General features: G+C 46.2%; 1 protein-coding gene across 1 annotated transcript; it reads right to left on the bottom strand.

The window, feature by feature from the left end:
• Positions 1–8,004: 8,004 nt before the first annotated feature.
• On the bottom strand, positions 8,005–18,106 carry LOC125642697 (protein FAM162B-like). The gene is made up of 4 exons (XM_048864390.2): positions 17,935–18,106; positions 13,624–13,729; positions 10,833–10,941; positions 8,005–9,775 (listed from the first exon to the last, which is right to left on the bottom strand). The coding sequence occupies exons 1-4, from the start codon at positions 18,104–18,106 to the stop codon at positions 9,668–9,670; spliced, it is 495 nt and encodes a 164-aa protein (XP_048720347.1). The 3' UTR covers positions 8,005–9,667.
• Positions 18,107–21,300: the final 3,194 nt, after the last annotated feature.

Here is a 21,300-nt window from a genome sequence, read left to right on the forward strand (position 1 = left end):
CCATTTTCCCAGCATGCATTACTGCCAACCCTACAACTCCCATCAGTCCTCGGAACTACCACTCCCAGAATTCTTCTGTTCTGGGTGGAAACCAGGACCACAGCAAAAATGAATGGGGGGGGGGGGATTTTTTTCAGAGAGCTACCCCTGCCTGTGACAAAAGGCAATAACAATCTCTATCAATACTGGACAAAAAACATCACAACCAGCTGTCACCAGCGATGAGGAGAATGGCTCCATCTCGCAGGTCATAGCCTGCAGCTCCTGCCCCATCCAGAACCTGGGTAAAAGCCACTGAGTGACGTGCCATCAGAGCGGATGATGCATTTATCACATCCTGCCCCTTACAACAGGCAATGCAGGGAGGTAATTAGGGGTTCCCTAATTTGCAGTCTCCTTTCCAGGCTCTTGTGAGGGTAGCACAACAAGATATTGCCCTTTATCCCAGGTGGCTTGAGGCAGGCTAGTCTAGTGGGTAAAGCCCTGAACTAGGAGACTTAGGTTCTAGGCCTAGCTCTGTTGTCGAGTGATTTTGGGGAAGTTACTTCCCCTCTCCGTGCCTTGGAAAGGGCTTTGAAAAGTGCTACGTAAGGGTCCCTTTTCGACGGGGTGTTCCGGTCACAAACTGGACACCTGGTCACCCTATGTTATTGTTATGACTCATGATCCGGCCCACAGGTAGAACATACCACCCTGTGTGAGTGTGGATCACACTCCCCTGACTTACACTGAGGCAGCGAGAAAGCATAGGGCCATGCCACGTCTTCCCAGCGCAAAGCTTTCTGCCTCTTTCCATAAGACTGACAGCAAGGTTCCCGGCATTCCTACTTCGTATGAGAAAGTGGCGCTATTCCACACGGCACCTCAGGAGGAATCTGCCCCTGAGATGCAGTGGGGCTGGGGCAATTTTTGTTTTCGAGTGTATATATCTATAGCTACAGATGAGGAATGTTGCAAATCACTTTCCAGCCTTGTGTGTTTGCTTCGTGGCAGGAATGTGACTGGGCAATCAAGTTTCTGGGCACAGTCATTTTTGCAGGTATATCTTTTATTCTATTTTGCTCCGGATGACCAGAGTGCACCAAAGGGGGAGACCTGCCTTGCTGAATAGGAACAGTTTGTTTCTGTTCTTTGCAATGTCAGCTTGAGTAGCCTTTTTGTAGCCGAACTGCATTAAGATGTTAATAAAGAGAGCTCAATATCCCATATAGCTGTGCTTTGCAGGGAGGAATCCTGCTCCATCCCCATGCCACAGCCACAGGAGTTTCCCTGTGCAGGGTGTCAAGGTGCAGAGAGAAACCCATGCAGAGGGTTTGGAACTCTCCACCCTGCCTACCCCAGGGCAGTGCTCCACTCCCAGTAGGATGGTCCAGTATCGGGTGGGTGGGCGACTGGCCTGTCGCTCCATGATTAAGGAAGCTTCTCCAGGCCCGGGGTGGGTGAGGCACAGTTATTATTGCATCCCTGACACTCCTGATGGCCCACAGCTTGGCTGCCACTTTGGGGGGGATGATTCCATCTGCACCCTGTGCCTTTATCTCTTGGGGATAAGCCTGGGGATTTGGCCCTGACTAAGAAGAGTAGAGGGTGTATCTCTTTGGGACCTACATGGAAAGCCTATTTGTACATACCAGTTCTCTACAAGTTGGGGAGCTCAATTTGTAACCTGTGTTCTTTTAGGTTTATTTTTATTTTTGCTTTCGGTGATTGCAAAGCTCTGCACAGTTATGGCGACTGTATTCCTCGCCCAGCACTGGTTAATGATGAGAGGGCTGCAGCACTCTCTGAGGCCTGAGTCTGACATAACTCACCCTCGTGTAAATCCAGAGTAACTCCACTGACATCACTTTAGATAAGATCAGAATTTTGCTCATACAATCAGAAAAAGGCCATAAGAGGTAAGTAAATGTCTCGTTTTTAATAAAGAGCCTTATTACTAAGCACGGCCATCTAGAAAGGAGCTGTCAGAATGATAACTAACATTGACTTACATCTTCTTGCACAATATACACTGTAGTAGGTTTACTGGGCAACTCTAAAATCTCTAAGAGTTTCTTGATTTCAGGTTAGCAACCTCTCCACAACCATAAGAAAGAGAATTGCTAACCAGTAACTTCCAATTACCTTTAGGAATCTGACTTAAGCCATCCTTAACTCAGCCTGTTTTGCTTTGTTATTAAAGTTCATTTGACGTAAAATTACCTGCTGACTGGGGACTCCTGCATACACAGTGTGGGCTGCAGTACTTTACAGACACCCTGAATTTCCTTGCTTTGAAAGTTTGTACTAGTCCCTCAATGTAATTTTAAATAGTATTCTATGGTTTCACTTCCTTTGAGACGGCACTGAGTTAATGACAACTTGACAGTCTTAATGAATGTCCTTGGAATCACTGCATAAGATTTGCTGCAGGATAATTTTTAGACAATGATAAAATAGCCAACAGTTATGAGTTATGGATAATGATTAGTGCAATTCACAGTACACCAGGTGAGGCATGTTTGTGTAACATGTATAGTAGAAGCAGGAATATGACCCTCTGGAAATGATTGTATTTAGTATGTGATTAGTATGTGATGATTTAGTATGTGATGTAATTCATAGGGCCATTTCTGGCTTCATCTGGCTATATATAAAATGTCTCAAAATTACTCCTAAGCTATGTGAGTGAGCCATGTACCACAGCTGTGGCCTATAAACCCTGTACTTCTATACCTATCATCCTGGGCCAGATTCTGATACCCCCTACTTACACTGACTAGAACTTCAGTCCATGGGTGAGACCATTCATTTTTTTTTTTTATTGCCTCGCAGACCCAATCATTGTCCAGGAGCCCATTGTACTAGATACTGTACAAACCATGACCAGGGAGATGAAATCAGTGGGAGTTACTCACCTACCAATCTGTGGGGATCTGGGCTTTAGAATCCAAGTCAAAGTGACCATTCACTGCGTGAGGTGCTACTCAACATGAGCGGTGAGTCGGCATCTGGCCCCATGATGTCCCCTTAGACCTTTGTCTTTATGTGAGGAGATGGGCTTCTTTCTAGACAAACACTTAGTTCATGGTCAACGGGGGTGTTAAGCTGCCGTGCACTAGCCGGCCATGTGCTGATGGTCTGTGTGGGCCCTGGTGCTGCACGTATAACGTTCACAGTGTGCTTTGCTCAGCCTGCTGTGAAACAGGAGTAGATCAGAGCATGCTAGGGAACTGCCAGTTGGCAGTAGCAGGGTCCACACAGACAATGTGTGGCAGGCTAGTGTGAGGTAGATTTACAGCCCAGCTGACTGCATGCTAATTGTTCATATAGACAAGCCGTGAGAGGGCCCAGACCAGAGGTGGAGTTGGCCAAGCCAACTAAACTTCAGGTGTCGGGTGTTCAAGTCCCACAAGTAAACAAAACATTTTAGCCTGGCCTTGAGCCTCTTTCACAGTGTATATCCACACTCACATGCTGGACATGGCCTAACCCTGATCTGACACCCATGGAATCAGACCCACACCGGGAGTCAATGGGCATTAGACTGGTTTATCAAATGCAATTGCAGTAATGTTACTTCAGTTCACTGAATGAGTGTGTGATGCTGGCAGACCAGGTGCCAAGACTTTAGGCTTCAGCTGAGCACTGACAAATTCATCGCTGGAAGCAAGTCTGTTTCACTTGTGTGATCGTATGGTTAAAATGGGGGTTAGACATATGGCAATGTGTTTAGCGTTCAGACTTTGTGAAATGCTTTTCAATTGCTGCATGCATTAATCTCACTTATAATATCTTTACCATATGCCATAAGGTAATAGTTATGTTTTTGCTTTGTAACTATAACAAATATTTGCTCTGGAACTGTGAACCCAGTCAGGAGGGATCCTCTCCTGCCCATCAAGAAGGCCGATCAAAACTAAATAGGCCATTGCGGGACATCACAATACAAAGGCTTTGTTAATTTCCCCTTACATCCCAAAGAGGCTACGTGCAAAAGGGCTCGTCCCATCAGCTTGAATTCTGGAAGAAGGAAAAAAAATAGCTGGACAGAAAATTTTTCATCTTTTGCTGTTTAGACACTCACAGAGCCGGAGCTATGAAACAGAAGCAGAGATCCCAGGGTCAGTGTGGGTTAGCCCTAAAAAGACCTTCACAGCTGACAGATTGCTACAGCTCTGTCACCTTTTGGAACCACAGACTAACTCATTTGTGTATATATGCCTGCCTGCTTTAACATTGTCATAACTCTCTCATTTCTTTCTTAGTTAATAAATCCGTAGGTAGTTTACTATAGGATTGGCTACAACTGTTGTCTTTGGTGTGAAATCTAAGGTACAAATTGATCAGGGGTAAGTGACTGGTCCTTTGGGACTGGGAGTAACCTGAATGTTGTTGTGATCTTTGGTCTAAGTGACCCTCTATCAGTAAGTCCAGCTTGCCTGGGTGGTGAGATAGACTGGAATACCCAAAGTGACTGTCTGTGACTCCATGGTAAGGCTGGTACAGTGCTGTAGGAGTTCACATTTGTTACTGGGTTGGTGAAATGACAGAACACACAGCCAGTATGGGGTCTCTGCCCTGCTTCTGGACAGTCTGGTCTGGGGTTGGCACTCGCAGACGTGAGCTACTCCAGATAGCATGAGGCTCCTTCATTAATTCACTTATCTTGGATCTGTAGGAGGATGGAATGTCTTTGGGCCAGGATTACGAAGGGATTTAGATGCTTAAAGAGGTACATAGTTGCCTAAAAGGACCTAAGCAGGTTAGGTACAGCGAAGTTAAGGGACTTGCCACAGAATGACTGTAACAAAACCAAGATCTCTAGAGTCCTCTGCTTTAGCTACAAGACCAGCCTTCTCCTCCTCTTCTCCACTGGGAAAGACTGGTGATACAGATGGCAAATGCTTAAAAACCTAATAACAACTCCTACACCACCTTTAAAAATGACTGGGGGTTAGAGGATAACGTTTAAACAATATAGACAGAAAAGCCTGAAATGTGAAGGGGTTTGCTTGTTATACGTGCAGGATACTGCATTAATTAGAGACTTTTCATCAGGGGATTTCAAAGAACTTGACAAACGCAGAAAGAAACCAATTTAAATATGCAGAGTTTCCATCCTAGATTATCTGAGCAGTCAGCACTATATCATCCTCTAGTGGCATCTGTAATTACTACACTCCCATGACTCTACAAAGGACACTGCATTATATTGTGCCAGCAATTTCTCATGAAGGGTAGCGGTCAAGTCAGACATTGGTTAGCATGATTGTTTGCAGAATGTTTTACATTAAAAACTAACCACCCTGTAAACAGACCTTGTAGATGACTATGCAGAGGTATATTTCATTATAATTAGAGCTATACAAATAATTGACTTTTTGGCTTTTACTAGCAATTCCAAAAAAATGAAAACACAATTGTTTTGGGTCAAACCAAAAATGATTTTTAAAAAAATGTTCAGTGAATTGGAAGTTGAAGAAAAAAATAATTTCAGATAGAACAAAGCATTTTGTTCAACCTAAAACAAAATGTTTCATTTTTGACTTTTGAGCATTTAACATGTTTGATTTTTTTAAAATTAAATTGAAGGAAATTTCTAATTGAAAAGTCATTTTGAACCCAAACAAGTGACAATTTCTGTTTGAAAATGTCAAAACAAAAGCTTTTTTTTGTTTTTGTTTTGCTTTTTTCGACATGAACAGATTTGGCCAACCCAGTATGAAGTCACAATATGTGTGTGTTGCTGAATCTGCATGGGTCACACACACACACACACACACACACACACACACACGTCTGAAAAATTTCACCCAGCTCTATTTATAATCGATGAGTACCCAAAAGCAACCAGGGCTGAACATCCAGAATGATATTAATAAAAGTGGGTGCGAGGTATTGGAATCCTAACTGCTTCGTCTCTTGTTTACTGATGCTTGTAATACAGGAGCTTCATGTATTAGCCAACAGAGCTCTCATCTATTTAGGAGGATTTCATACTCTCTCTTACCCAAGAACCCCCCAGCTATTTTGTTTCTCAGGTAGAGAGATGAGGAATTGTTGGTGGGTGGAATAATTGATTCATTTGCTGGCTCTTAGAGGTATATTTAAGACTGCCTCTGTTTTTCTGCTAGGAGTCATAACAGTTGAAAAATAGGCACCAGGAAAGTTATAGTTCTGATCAATGTTACGGTGTTTGAACAGCCAACTAATGCTATTGCCCCGTGCGATAGAAGTCTGAGCATGATGCACACCTTGTTTCAACAGAGGCTTTGCCAATTATCTGGCCATCAGTAGGAAGGCAGCATGTTCCTCCTCCTGTGAATGTGTTAAGCAGAATTCAAGCCTTCAGCTTACACACAAAGAATCAGCTTCACATAGCAAACCAGCCCATCTGTGAGGATAGATGGAGACACACAAATGTCCCTGTCTATAGCCAAATGTACACCAGGCCAAATCCGCTTAGGCCAGCCCCAGTCACCATTCCCAAGAAAAAGGCTGAAGGGGGTTCTGCAGGGTGATGAAAACTCAGCCTAGTTCCCTTCACCGAAGCTCTGAACACGTCTTCTGTAACGAGGGGGGGTATGTCTGCCTGGGATAAAAGCCCCGCAACACAGCTGCGGCTGGCCCATGTCAGCTGACTCGGGTTCGAGGTGCTCAGACTGCAGAGCTAACAATGGAGCCTGAGCTCTGGGACCCCCCCCCCCTCAAGCACCGAGATCCCCAGGGGGCCAGAACCACCTACTCCAAAGCTCTGTGCCTCAGCACTGACTCTGGTGCTCCTGCCCAGCCCTATCCCTGGAGCTGCACTGCCAGGGCGTGTCCGTCACTTGCTGCCCCTGGCCTTGGTGCCACAGCATGGAGGAGACACACAGAGAAGCTGATGCAGCTTCAGGCCGATTCCCTACAGGGCTGGGAATTACCAGACCCCAGTGGCTCTGGGTGGTCCTGCCCCCCACCACTCCACTCTACAGCACAGCACTTTGTACCATGGGGACCATGCGAGTTTGGGCGGACCCCATTCTAGGGCCTGGATCTCTTTACAGGTGCTGCCTGGATTGTGAGCCCCTGTTATGTGTCTACCGTGGCTGGCACAACAAGGCCCCGAGGCTTGACTGGGAGCCTCTAGATCAGTGGTTCCCAGACTCGTTCCGCCGCTTGTGCAGGGAAAGCCCCTGGCGGGCCGGGCCGGTTTGTTTACCTGCCGTGTCCGCAGGTTCGGCCGATCGCGGCTCCCAATGGCCGCAGTTCGCTGCTCCAGGCCGATGGGGGCTGTGGGAAATGGCGGCCAGCACGTCCCTCGGCCCGCGCCGCTTCCCGCAGCTCCCATTGGCCTGGAGCGGCGAACCGCGGCCACTGGGAGCCGCGATCGGCCGAACCTGCGGACGCGGCAGGTAAACAAACCGGCCCGGCCCGCCAGGGGCTTTCCCTGCACAAGCGGCGGAACAAGTCTGGGAACCACTGATCTAGATATAACTCTAATATGAAGAATTCAATGTGAGTAATAAGCTTAACCATAGTGGGGGGTCCAACTCATCCCTGGTGTAACCTCATTGACATTGATGGTGTTACATGAGGCATGAGTTTAGTACAGTGCATTCACCATGTTATACACCGGTTGCATTTTTTTATGAATAAGATAAAATGTACTTTTTTCCCCGTCAATGGCCTTGTTCACCTCACGCAACGTACAAGTCTCTTGAAGCCCAAAAGATCATGAATAATGCAAGGTGTTTGAGGTCGTTACCCCACACATCCCAACCAATGCATTTTCATGTCTGAAAGTTTAATCACTTCTGTGGAAATGTAACTTTCAATATTTCATTAGCATAGTCTCCCAGCTGTCAGACATCAGCCAAGAGGCATTGGTGACACTTTCAGTGCAGCTGTGAGAAGATGCCTTCATTTTAGGTGGAATTGGACAGCTGCTTTATCACAAATTAATGAACCACAGTGACCAGAAAATCCAAATTTAGCAAATAATTTATTAACAATTAATTCTGACTACAATCAGAACTAGACAAGTGATTAGGCGCTTTCATGTGAGGCAATGACCTGAATTAAAAAGAAAACCACAGGGCAACGCAACAAGGCAAAACGCTTTGCCATGACAGTGCGTCTCTACATAAGGGCAGGTATCCTGAGATAAAGACCATTGCCCAGGGACCCAGCCACCAAGGTCAGCAGCAGAACTGCTTGATTGCAGATGCATCTTCTCTGGCCCCAGCACCTTTGAGCTGATATTTCCCTGATATTACACCCACTGGCTGTGGCCCAGCTGCTCCCGTGGACCAACCCAAACCAGCTTGATGCTACACCACATTCTCCCTCGTGAAAATAGGTCCACAGGGAGCGTGAACACCTCCCTGCTTGGCTGATCCACGATTTGCCTGCTCCCCACCCCGCTGCTAAGGAAGTACACACATTCTACTGCCAATCAAAGCTAAGCATGCCCACAGAGAGGAGACTTAGGGGTTTTTTAGGGGTGGGGGTGAAGACTAGATTTGTGCATAAGTGATTTTTAAAATTCAGCTCAGCCATTATTCCCCCCAGCAGATAGGCTCTGGAAGGTCACTTTTACCAAGCTTTCCACCACCCCTTTAAAGCAAGCTGCTAGAATATGGTTCGTTTGGATTGCTCTGATTTAGTGATACTGCTTTTGTCCCTCCAAAGACTGAGTGCCTGGCTCTGTATTTAGAATGGGGGTATCCTTCAGCAGAAATGCCAGGAAGTTTTCTATCTAAGAAATGTATATGGCTCCCACTAGTGCAGTTAGACCTGGTGAGGAATTTTTCACTGAACCATTTTTGTGCTAAAACACAGTTGATTTTGACGAATCTCCCAACTCAAAAACTTTTTGGAAGGAAGAGTTGAAATTGTCAGAATGTCCCATTTCAGCATCTTCTATCCAGAAAGTATTGGGGGTTTTGAGTCACAGTGACTTTTCATTTCAAAATTTTAGTAAATTTAGACTAAAAAAAGGTTTATAAAAAAGGGGGGGAAAGGCAAAATTGAAATAAAAAATACCTAGATTGCCCCCCAAATATTGTGGGTTTTGTTTGTTTTTGTTTGCAAAAATTTTTGAGATTTCAACTTTTCATCCTGATCTGGGATGGGAAAATTTTTTGAAACCTCAACAATTCCCACAGGGTGAGAAAACTGCTTCTGGCCTCGCGCTAGCCACAGTATTTGAGCACCTCACAATCTTTATTGTGTTTGCCCTCACAACATCCCTGTGAGGTAGTCAAATGCTATTACCTCCATTTTATAGATAGGGAACTAAGGCATAAAGAGTAAGTGACTGATCAAAGTCACGCAAGGAGGCAGTGGTAAAGCAAGGAACTGAAGCTGGATCTCAAGAGTCCCAGGCTAGCACCCAACCCTCTGAACCACCCTTGTCCTTTTTTTCAGCTGATTCCAAGCTGGCCAATGTCGGTTTGGAAAAAAGCCGATATACTGATTCTGACTCGCCAACTGAGGCCTATACAAAAGCTCAGAGATCAGCAGAAGGCTTCTAACCAAGTCTGCTGGCATTTCCACTAGGGTTTCAAATTTCATGAGTAACCAGTTTTCTGTCGGAAATCTTTGCCGTGACAAGAAGCTCCAAAGAGTTAGCGGAACGGAGGTGCGTGTGCCACATCTATAAATCACTTGTCGCTGGCTGCTAAAATCAATCCCGCCTTGATCACTGAGTTTTCATTGCAGCTGCCTCCAGTTCTGTCTCTGCTTCAGCCCGCCACATGGCCTTCTTTTCAGCATTCATCCTCAGCAGCGTGTCCTCTCTTCTCACAGCCTTTGAACATAAACGGTGAATCTCATTTGCACAATAAAATTTCCCCAACAATAAATATCCCACTTGTTTGCTTCTCTTGCTTTCAGTGTTCTTTTGATTTTTTACAATGAAAGAAGTTATTGAAGATAGATTTCCTTGCTTCACCTAATTGTCAGCATTTGGAGCCTCTGATTAGCAGAGAAAGCATATTGCCTTTGCTCCAAAGGCATGCAAACATCTAGGACAAACTGGGGCGGGGGGGGGGGGCTTTCATCACTGAAAGACCCAGAAGCAGAGACCCTCTGGAGTTGTTTTTGTTTGCTTCCAAAGCCCATCCACCCATCCCTGTTTGTTTAATTTATTTCACTCATAGGCTTCAGGCCACCAGTTTCCACATCAAGGTTTCCCATCCCTGCCAGGAGGCCACCTGTTCCCACCTACGCTGAGCTGACGTTTCTGGAGGCTGTGTTCTTTCTGTGCTGTCACTCATCAGAAGGGTCACACCAGCCCAGCAAGGAATGGTCACTGCACACAGCTGATGCGTGTGTAATTAGACCACGGCGCTGGATGGTCTACCTCACAACCAGCAGGGCAGCATGAACATCAAGCAGCTGCTGAGCGATGCCGCCGCAAATGACAATTCCTCCAGGGCAAGCCGAGCTTGCGTGGTCTGCTCAGTGGGGAGTGTGAGCCCACAGCACTGGGGAAAGAATGGGCTGAGTGGCCTGAAAGAAATGGATACAGTGTCTCACTTAGGCCTGAGCCAAAGCCCACTGAAGTCAGTAGGAATTGTCCATTCTCTTTGGAGAGGACCTATACTGAGCCACAGAGAAATAACTGGTTTTTAAAGTTGCATTGCAATGGGTTATTGCAAAGTCAATCAGAAAGAATAATGGTCCAATAAGTCACATCACCAATACCATACTACAGCCAGAAACATGTGGTAAGTAACTCATCATCCCTAATATATTGGTTAATGTGTATTTGCTCAAAAAACCTTTGTATTTATTAAGAAAAAAGTCGTATCTGCACCGGTCAAACAGTGCGGTTGCTGACCAGTCAGTACAAACATACTTACTTGCTTGCCTGAGATGATCATGACCAAGCAGCCTAGCAGAGTCAGGGCCATTGTGATGTAGCAAATTTTGATCCTCGCTCTGTTCGTAGCAGCTTTGATGACTTCAGATCTGCAGAAGGGCAGAGCAGATATCTGGTCAAATGACAACAGCATGAAATAAAACAAGAGGGTTGGGGGGGGCAAGAGGGGAAAGTTGTTTAAAGAATTGCACAATTCTTGCCAGTGGCAGTTTATTTTGGTCAGAGGTCTTCTGGTTTCTTTATATTAATGGATTGTTAAACGAGAAGTTAACAGTCAACTAGCTGCTGCCTGAGGGGTTTAGCCAAACGCTGCATAAAGCAAACATCTGAAGGGGGCCCACCAGGGAATGAATGCTGCTCCTCTGCCTTTTCCTGACCCATTCAGGAGTGAAGAGCAGACAAGTGGCAGAGCTCGGAGTGCAATTTAATCCTTTTCATGACTGAAATCCAGGGCGCCACGTCCTCAGCTGACTGTGCTGATTTAAACTAGATGGGGGTCTGACCTCCATTGATACGTACGAATGATGGTACTGCCGGCTAATGCTACCTTTGGTGGGGCAACATGGCGCTCTGGCCTGGGCCAGGAACGCAAGTCTTGGCTAGGATTAAGGGAAGCTTTCACATTGCAGCTGCTTCTCATGGCGACCCCCCCCTTGGGTCTGTCATTATCATCCTATCACATTCCAAGAAAAGCTCCTGCACGAGGCGCTTTTCAACGTAGAAAAGTCAGCCAAAGCAAAGCAAGCCGTCCAGCAGCTGCGAGGAGGATGGAAGCGAGTGGGCAGCAGCTGAAGGCTTAAAGCACGGGACAGTAGCACACCAGCTGGGAGGATTTTATGAAGCCCAGCGCATCTGCAACTGTGACCATCAAGTAACAAACGTTGTTAATAGCAGACTCCAGGGCTAGATTCTCAGCAGGGCTAAGTGAGCATCGTTCCCCAGTGCAGGTCACCTGCATCGTGGGAGCCAGTGTGGGGAGAGAAGCCACTTCTTGCACAGGCAGGTGGGCAGAGGAAAAGTCAGGAAGCAAATTGTGATTCTCAGAGGCACTGTCTGATTCCTACCCTGCTCCTGGGACATTGAGCTATGCTCTGCCCTTGACTTGATCTGGACCGTGTCCTTATAATCCATGTTTTATACTGGGCATCAGTGGTGACTGATCGCCAGCACCTCAGGGGCCATCCTGTAAACACCTGGAGACCTTTAACGGTCCCATGGGTCTCAATGAGACTCCCTACCACAGCGCGGTTAAGCCCATTTGTGCTTGCTTGCAGGATTAGGGCCTTGAATGGAAAACAAATATGAAAACGGAACAGATCTGAGACACAGGAAGAGGCAGATTCTGCACTAACCCCACCCCCAAATCAAATACACATTAGAATCAATCCACTTGTTGAAACCCCCATGTTTCCCCACTGACTCTGTTCCCCTCCTTCAGCAGAGAGCCCAGGGGAATATTTTATGTTAGAACACCCACTTTGAAGACATCTTTGTTTGATGTTTCTTTTCCTGGTGTTCAATTGTGTTAAGTGTCCACAACGGTCGCTATCATGAGGAGTGAACTAGTCACTTCCCGGAGCTTCAAAATCTCACAGCAGGTCAAACATGATCTTAGGCAACAACTAACTGTATTGCAAATCCTTCCACACATCATGAGGGGGAAAACATACCACCGGTGCTGCACTCATGGGCACAAAGAAAGATGTGTGCTTGTGGGCAGGTGGCAGGTGGCAAACAAGCAGTCTGTAAATGCTGGGTTTTCTTGCTGCAGGCATTGGCATTTTTACGCAAACCCATGCCCATGTTAAAATGATTGGGACTATTCAAGGAATAAGCTTGGTCCCAGCAGTTCTGTTACTTAGGGTCCTCAACTAAGTGAGGTGTCCTTGCAGCTCAGACATCACAGCCCTGCACCTTGGCAGTTTTCCCAAACACCTTCCTACTAACACCAGGGGACTGCTTGAAATGGTCCTTGAGGCTGTAGATGGTAGATGCAGTCTTCCCAGAGACTTGTTAACTGTTCATAGTCATTGCTGAGATGTTTCTACTGGGCTCTGCAGATGACTGAGGGCACTTCTTCGACTGTTAGTTCTTGCAATAGACATTTTAGCATGACAGCTTAAGCCAATCACTCATGAAACTGTAGCAAAAGAGTGACTTTAATTACATCTGTATGGGGAAAGCATGTGTTGAGGACCCGGTAAAGAAGCCCACCACCACCACATAAACACACCAATGTTAAAAACCAGGTGGCATTAACGTCTCTACACACTGAACTGATGTTCTTTTTCAAAAAAAGATCTAAATAGGGAAATGAAAATATAAACTGGCCTGATGGAAACTCACTTCAGACGTTGTTTGCTAAAGCTATGGATGTTCCCGATTCAGAACAGTGGTTAAAGCACGTACCCTGAAATGGACATTAGGCAGCTCAGTGATTTGTGAGCTACCCAGCAATTTGTGTCAAAAATGATTTCTGTCCTCTTCTGAAATTCCTAATCTCCAGAGCAATTTAACTCAGTTCACCTTACAGAGTTGGCAAAAAAAGCGACTGCTTCAAGATGGGCTTGTATCGTTTTTGTACTGAGACAGCAGTGCGCCCACACATTTCATTCACGGTCACGTCGTCCTGTTGTACTATTAGAAAAAAGAACGCTCATTGTGTAAGCGTAGCGCTGGCGACTGGCCACGCAAGGGAAGGTTTGAACTGGCCGTTCCACACATACCCAGTGGTGGAGATTTTGACAACATAAGAAAACAGGTCTACTTACGATACTAGAACTGGAATATCCTCCTCTTTTTTAAACCGTCCCGCCCATAATAATATCTTTTTATCAAATGCTGTAGGTCTCCTGTCATTTCTGAATGTGTCACGGCCTGTAAAAGATAGTACCAAAGAAAGTCATCAGCTAAGTTAAGAGTGGAAGTAAAAAGCTGCATTTAAAGAAAAAGAGCCTTGGGCTGAAAGTTTAGAGAAGGGCTTCATGTGCTCGAGGACACCTGTCATTAAGGGCAAACCCACCCTCAATTAAGATCAATGAGATTTAGCGACTCAACTCAAGGGCCCTGTCTAGACATTTTCTTTTGTAGTTGTCCCCCATTGCAATTCAGCTGGTGCTAGCAACGATGAAAGGGGTTTTTTAGTCATTGTGTAGTCTAACCATTGCCAGCGATGGTTAAAATACCAGTGGCCAGTCTACTTTCTGGATGGGCACTCTGCCAAGCAAGCTGCAATGGTGCAATGTTCACGACAACACTACAAGAAGTTAGAAGATTTCATGTCATGAATTGTATGGATTTTTCCAATTCGGGGGCAAAACGTAGATACATAGGATGAAACCCTGTCCTCACTGAAGTCAATGGCAAGATTCCTATTGATTGCAATAGGCCAGGATTTCACCCACAGATTTTTAAGGCCAGAAGGGACGTTAGATCAGTCCAGCATCAAGCCCATAAATGAAATGAAAAATCTTTAATTTAAAAAATGTTGGAAGGAAAAATTAACTTTTTCTTTGGTGGGAGGGAATTTCCATTCCATTTATGAGCCTTTTCCATAAAAAAAAATGTTTCAAAGAAATAATTTTGAGATGTTCTATTAAAAATGGTGCTGCGGGGGGGGGGGGGGGGGTGGAGGATAAGAGTCTAGTGTGGACACAGCCAAGGACTGGCTCCAAGTGCCTTGTTGTTAACTGCAGCCTGGCCGCTGTGGGCTGATTTTGCTTGGAGCCCTCGGATGAATGGCGAGGGAACGAAGGTTCTTTCTCTCTTTGAGGGCAGCGTCACAGAAAACGTACCACAAGGTCAGAGTGACATTCTCCCCACCACGGTGAATGGCTTGATCTGTACTTTGATCCCAGATGTAAATGGCAAGTGTCTCGCCCACCCCAGTAATTCCCTTCACTGAAATCAACAACACACATGGCTCCCAGGAAAAGCTTTGCAGCAAAAACAGACTGTACATTATTTATGTTTGTAGAAAGAAAGCCCCAAAATAAATTGCTGGTCTGAAACTATAGCCGCTTTTCAGCATTACCGCACACAGGTCAAGCAAGAGATTTACAAGGAGATGCTCCCCCCCACCCCCTTCCAGTTCAGTGTTCGGAAGTCAGAAACACAGCTCAATTCCTCCTCCTCATCTCTTTGTATTTGATTGTATCTGTGTTAGCTGCCGCATCTAGTACACAATGTGCAGCTGCAGGAGAGGCTGCTCTGGTACCGAGCCGGAACCGAACAAACTTCAGGCCTGCCCCGCGCTGACAGAGTCGCACTCCTCCATCGCCAGGCATGGCCACTGCTGTAGTTTCCCCTCTTTGCTGGTGTGACTAGATCAGTTTTGCGCTTGGGCCAAACCAGCAAAAAATTCTCCCTTTCCAAGGTTAACAAACACCAAACAAAAAGTCCACAAAAGGTGTCCGTCTGCCCATTCTTCCTCTGTGCCAGGGGTATAATCGCACCACTTCAGAACACCGCCCTGCTGCCATGGAAGAGTCTGTGCTTTTCCACTGCCATGCCCCTGAACCAGCTGCCCCAAACTCAACCCTCCCTGTTTTCTGTTTGCCCCAGGGCCACTGCCAACATTGGCCTCCTCCCCAACCCTTCCCAGGATTCTCCAGTCCAGCACCTCCATGCTCCTTCTACCCCTCCCCGAGACTGGGACCACCACGGGGCACACCCAGTCACTGCAGAGCCTCCCATACTCTCCCCAATATCTCTTTACACTGAGCACAAGGGCTTTCTGATATCTCTGCCCCCTTTCCCCACTTGCTCTGGTTCCCGCTGAATCTTTCTGCTCTGGGCCAGAACTTGAGAATGTCCTGGACCCATGCCTGCCTTCCTCAAAGGTCTTATCTATCTTCCTTTCCCATTCCTCTCCCCCAGGCAGATGCTCTGACTCTGAGAGCGGAGTGGGATGTTTTGCTGAAGAGAGTCTTGTTGACCAGGAACCCTGTCTCCTGTTTCGTCTTGTTTTTAAATGCTCAAAATAGTGAGGTTTAGCAAACTGTCTGCTGTGTTAATTCCTTGACAATGTCGCCATTCCACAAAGAGAATGAGGAGGGAGGTTGTGTTAAGATACAGTCTATTGGGAGGCTGACAACATGCTTTCATGAGAGCCAATGACAGGCACAACCATTAGGATGCATTGCACCACACGAAATTATCCGGGGGAGCCCATTGGTATTCTCTCTCAACATGTGTCACTACAAAGTAAGTTCTGTGCCCCAGCCTGGAAATGCGTTCCCAACATTGGGTCTGAAATGAGGCCAGTTGAAGTAAGCCCACTGTGAAAGAATAACAAGAAATGGCCAGCCGGATGCCAGAGCACCTGGTTTTCCACGGCCTTCTATCCCGCACAGTTAGAAGTGAGCCGAGGAATCTGCTCTGGCCGTGTGGAGCTGTAGGTGACAACTTGAGGCACAAGGCAGGAGAAAATCAACCCCCCTGAGCCGAGACTATGCTGCTTGAGTTTGAAAATAAAGAGTGGCGTTAGAAGCACATAATGCTCTGTGTGGGGGTAGGGGAGGACGGGGTGCAGCTGATGTGGCCAGCTCCCCTTGAGCTCCCCACGTTGCTAGTGGTCACAATCACTGCTGCTCTCCCTGGATGAAATGCACTCTGAAGCTACATACAGACTTAGGAGACAGAAGACAAAGACCATCATTCCCTGCTGAGTTTACCTGGATAAATAACACCACATTGTTCTGACCAAGGCCTTTCTTTCACCCCAGTTTTGAGAGAGGCTGAAAAATTCAGAGTATAAACCCTGCCCCCCTTTCTCACACAGTGAAGGGCCCGGGGGGAGGGGGGGGGGCTTTTACTGTCCCAGCCCTGGGGAGAGGTGTGGTTCAGAGGTGCGGGACACACTGCTGGCTTTCTTAGCATGGTGAGTCAGTGACAGCAGAGCAGGCTTGTAAACCAGCAGGCTGGGGCAGGATGACAGCCCATTGCAAGGCAGGGAGGGCTGGAAGCCCAGGCAATCAGCCATCCCCAGGGAGTCAGCTGGAGATCCCCAATGGCTACTAGCCTCCACCCTGCACCCCGACTCTTGGCTGCTGAAGCTCCAGGGGAATTTTGTCAGGGCCAGCCCCCATTCAGACAGGCAGCCAGACCACTCTCCCACCCCCTCCCCCAGGCCAGGTTGCTGAAAGCTGGCAGTGCAGGTTAGGAAAGGAGACCTCGGCAGCCAGGGGTGACACTGGTAGGGGTGGAGGTGGCTGAGCAGCTGCTGCAAGGTACCGGGTATCATGGCTGCTGGAGAAGCTGCTCAGCAGGGCTCATATGGAGCGCCAAGCAGCTACCCCACCCTCCAAGCCACCTCTCCCCATGGGAAGGCTGTGCCAGCACGAACTGCCCTCTCTCAAGATAAATCCCCACTCCAGGTCTCTCTAGCCCAGGGAGTGCAATTCAGTCCGCTTCCTGCCTAGCCATCGTTCTGTGCCTGAAAACATTACCTTCACTTGGTGCCTGCAGGAGCCCTCAGGGACACAGAACCTCGGCGCTGCCTGACCCAAACCCTTCCTGCACCGAGGCCATAGTTCTCCCACTTTCTAACGCTCCCACTGCTGGAAGAGCTGGGGGAGAGACCCCGCTGCCAGAGGCTGGGTTGAGACCTACCTGGATGCTACAGGACGAACCCTGGGTACCTGAGAGCTGCTATCAGGGTATATTTGTAAACTTAAGGTGACAATTTACTTTGCAAGGCCTGAGTCTAATAGCAGCTCCACCAGCCTCGGCCGACTGCCTACAATAATATGAATAGCTTCTCTTCTAGGACTTCATTACTAGGGCATGAATAGATACATCTATTTCCTGGCTGGTTTGTTTTTTAATTTAACTAGTTTACTTCCATGAACTGGGAACATTTGCTTTGATGGAAGCAGGACTATTTTTAAATGGAAATTAAGAAATTGTCCATGTACACTGTAAAAGGTGGGGCTGCCAGAGACTCTGTCTCAGAGACTTTGTGGTACCCACAAAGAACATACAGAATCTCCACAGCTTAGCTAGAGGATAGAGAAACGGGTCAGTCACTAGCCATTTTACTGTAAATTATGTGAAACACAGAACAAAACATTTCTACCCACCTGGAATAGCTGTTTGAGAAATAACCTTCTTTGTGGCCTCCGCTTTGTTACAAAGCGTTCTTCTTGTCTGTAACAATATCTGAGCATCCTTGGTACATGGACACCTCCAGAAATCGGTTGCTCTCAAAATACCTGTGACAAGAGGCTTACTTTTCAATAGCCGCCCCAACATTGTGTGTCCAGTGCTGAAATGTCCACTTCTATCTCTCGTGCTTCAGTGAATAGACAACTCAGTAGTAGCCATTTACTCCTATAGACCTGATGTTCTGGCCAGCACACAGCAAATCAAAATAAACTTGCCAGGTGTTCGAAGGTTAAATTGCTGTATGTCCGCTGATGGTATCATATATTTACACCACTTACCAGCTTCGCTGAGTCACAATGACTTGAGCAATAGATCTACTGCTCGTGTTTGCTCAAAGACACACCTTTAAAATCACAAGGGCAATAACCCTAACTGCTCCTGCCTATGTACAATGGGCCTAACCCAATTCCTGTTTAAGTCACTGAGAACTATACGTCTCACGCTCTGTAGCTCCAAGGAGCTGCCAATGATTGTAAAGATTTTGCATTTCTCTTATACCCCCATGACCAGCAACAACAAATTCTGTAATGACTGTATCGATCAAGAACTGAAATCTCAGTTTGTGTTAATAGAAGGACTGATGTAAAAGATGCTTTTTCCAAAGGGAAGTTATGTAGCTGTTAATTGTCATTTCAGGTTAAGCCTACGAGAAACCTTAACAATCACACACATTTTATCTTGAAAACCAATTGATTTAAACATGAGTCTTTAAGAAGGAGACACTTCCTTTGTTACTGAATAACAGTAAGTATAGGCTGGTGGAGAGAGAACTTATCATGATTAAAGCTAAGATTTTGTCATGATTATTTTTAGTAAAAGTCACGGGCAGGTCATCGGAAATAACCAAAAATGCACGGAAGCCCATGACCTGTCCCTGACTTTTATTAAAAATAACTATGACAAAATGGAGAAGGAGGAAGGTCCAGCGCTCACCGCTGCTGGGGCTCCAGGGTTTGCCCCCCACCCAGGGTGGCTGAAAACGCAGGGCCCCTCCCTGCCACGGGCAGCAGTTTGGAGCTGTGGGATCTGCCCCCTCCCGCGGGGACTGGAAGCTGCAGGGCTCCCCACGGCAGCAGCTTGGAGCTGTGGGGTCCCCCCACTGCCTGCACCAACTTCCATAACCTCCGTGACAATATCTTAGCCTTAATCAAGATATATTACTGGCCCTGGATTTCAGTGGATGTCACAGTACTCAGCTCTTTGTTGTTATTGGCCATCCATTAACTAATTTATCTCATGTACATCAAAAAGAAATGATTAAAAACCTCAAATTTGCAAGCGGATTGATTGCATGCCAACCTTTTGGTGATGAGAGCAGTCTGAAGAGAAGAGAAGAGAAGAGAAGAGAAGAGAAGAGAAGAGAAGAGGACTAGGCAGCTGGCAGTTTCAGTTCTTAGGAGTTCTTGCCTCCTGAATTAGTTGCTGTGCATCTTGTGATAAATCCCCAAATACAAAGCAAAATTCATCTGACACCTTTGTGTTATGCCTGGTTTCAAGTAGAAGCCACTCAGAGCCACTCAATTTAAGATGCTTTCCACCAGAAGCCACAACTTCAGACAGTTGTGTCTGAAACTTGGCCCAGGGTCATGAGTCTCAGGGCTCCTGAAAGCAAGTTGGTATCTGCCACAACAACTAAAAGTAAGCAATTTTCACTTGGTTCTGGGTTTTGTTACAAACATTTTACAAAATTTTGTTTTGAAAAAGTCACTGTTGTGATCTTTGAGCAACATTTCCAAAGCTCCTGGAGCTTCCTAGGAGCCAGGGCTGCCAGGCTGTCAAAGAATCAAGTGGGCAAGTGAACAGGAAACCAGGCAGATTTCAAAACCTGCCTGGCAAGCAAGTTCCGACTGGAAACCTGCCTGCTTGCTGCTGGAATTTTGTCAAAATGGGACATTCCCGCAGAACTTTTCTGTTTTGACAAATCAGCATTTTCAGCAGAACAACATTCCATCAGAAAATTTCCACCCAGCCCTGGCTCTGATGTCACTGACTAACCTCCCTGTAAATGAGAACTTGGAAAATGATCCTATTCATATTATGCACTCTCTCTTAGCTGTGCTGGAGCTGCAGAGCAAAGAGGAGGACATCATCAAAAACTTATTTGTGTTCCCAAACAGCTAAGAGGTTAACCACAGAGAAGGAGGCAATCGAAGGAGAAAGTGCCCGTTTTGCACAGTAACATTTCAGAGCAGAACCAAACTTGCAATATTTTGTAGTCACCAAAGTAAGAAGAGTATGTGACAGTTAAAATTAGTCTGGCTACAGTATAGCATTTTGTAATATTGGTCCTTGAATGGAAGTGATCACTGGACCATAGCTGTAACCTAAACAAAGTCTGGGTGGTCCTGAATGTGTTTAATAATATCATCCCTATTAAAATGTTATACACACAGAATGAAGCATGAACACTGTCATTTTATCAGCTTGATGTTTCCCCTTCTGGTTTTTGCACAATATTCTCTCTAATGGTTCATGAAATGAAAATGCAAAATAAATTTCCTATTTAGAGTGCTGTGTTATTTACTCTGTTTATACGTATGAGGCTCTAATGTTGATTTATAGCCAAGAAAAAAAATTCTAATTTGAAGGGAAGAGGCTTTTGCCAGAGGGAAAGTTTTAAGAACCATTTAACGCTATCAAATTGAATATTGCCTAAGACAATCAAAGCGTGGGGGTGGGGGGAGGTGTGATAGAACACAGATTGTGTTGTTGGTTAGGATGTTCTTTAAGGAGTTGGGTGGTGAAAGATGGGAGACAGAGGGAACAAAATGAATTACTCAAGCTATTCAGCCCTTGGCCCCAAGGGAAAATACTCCTCTGTTTATAGAGATGTTTTATGTTTTAGAAAACATGAATTTATTGACATTGAAGGAAAAAACTTGTGCTGATGACAATTTACTGCTTTTCTCCTTGATGAAAAACAGACAATGCACCCAGACATAACACAATGTATTTAGCTTAATTTGCTTGTAATTCAGTAAAGCAAATTAGATCCATTTCCAGATTACAAAGCCATACAGCAACTAAATGGGAGCTTGAGCTTCCAGCTGCAAACTCTGCTGCAAGTTAGACCTGCAAGCCAACGTTACTCAGTGAACGTGATTATGATCGAATAGGCACAGCAGAAACCTGACGGGCCGGCTGGGAATATCAATGGAGCGAGACAACTGAGGGAAGATGGGCAGAGGAGAAGCGGGGAAGGGGGTTGGTTTAAGAGAGACAAGTTTTACATGCAGGCTTTGGTGCGCATAACTCTGCTTGCTGCTCCGAGTTTCTCATTT

Source organism: Caretta caretta, chromosome 9 (assembly GCF_965140235.1).
Source record: "Caretta caretta isolate rCarCar2 chromosome 9, rCarCar1.hap1, whole genome shotgun sequence".
Classification (NCBI taxonomy): Eukaryota; Metazoa; Chordata; order Testudines; family Cheloniidae; genus Caretta; species Caretta caretta.

What these genes read in the sequence shown, in the direction of transcription:
- LOC125642697 (XM_048864390.2), bottom strand. Translation starts at nt 18,106, where the DNA reads ATGTTGGGGCGGCTATTGAAAAGTAAGCCTCTTGTCACAGGTATTTTG. An exon ending in TTCTCAAACAGCTATTCCAG is followed by an intron (nt 13,730 to 17,934) that starts GTGGGTAGAAAT and finishes TATCTTTTACAG; the next exon opens with GCCGTGACACATTCAGAAAT. An exon ending in TGATCATCTCAGGCAAGCAA is followed by an intron (nt 9,776 to 10,832) that starts GTAAGTATGTTT and finishes TTATGTTCAAAG; the next exon opens with GCTGTGAGAAGAGAGGACAC.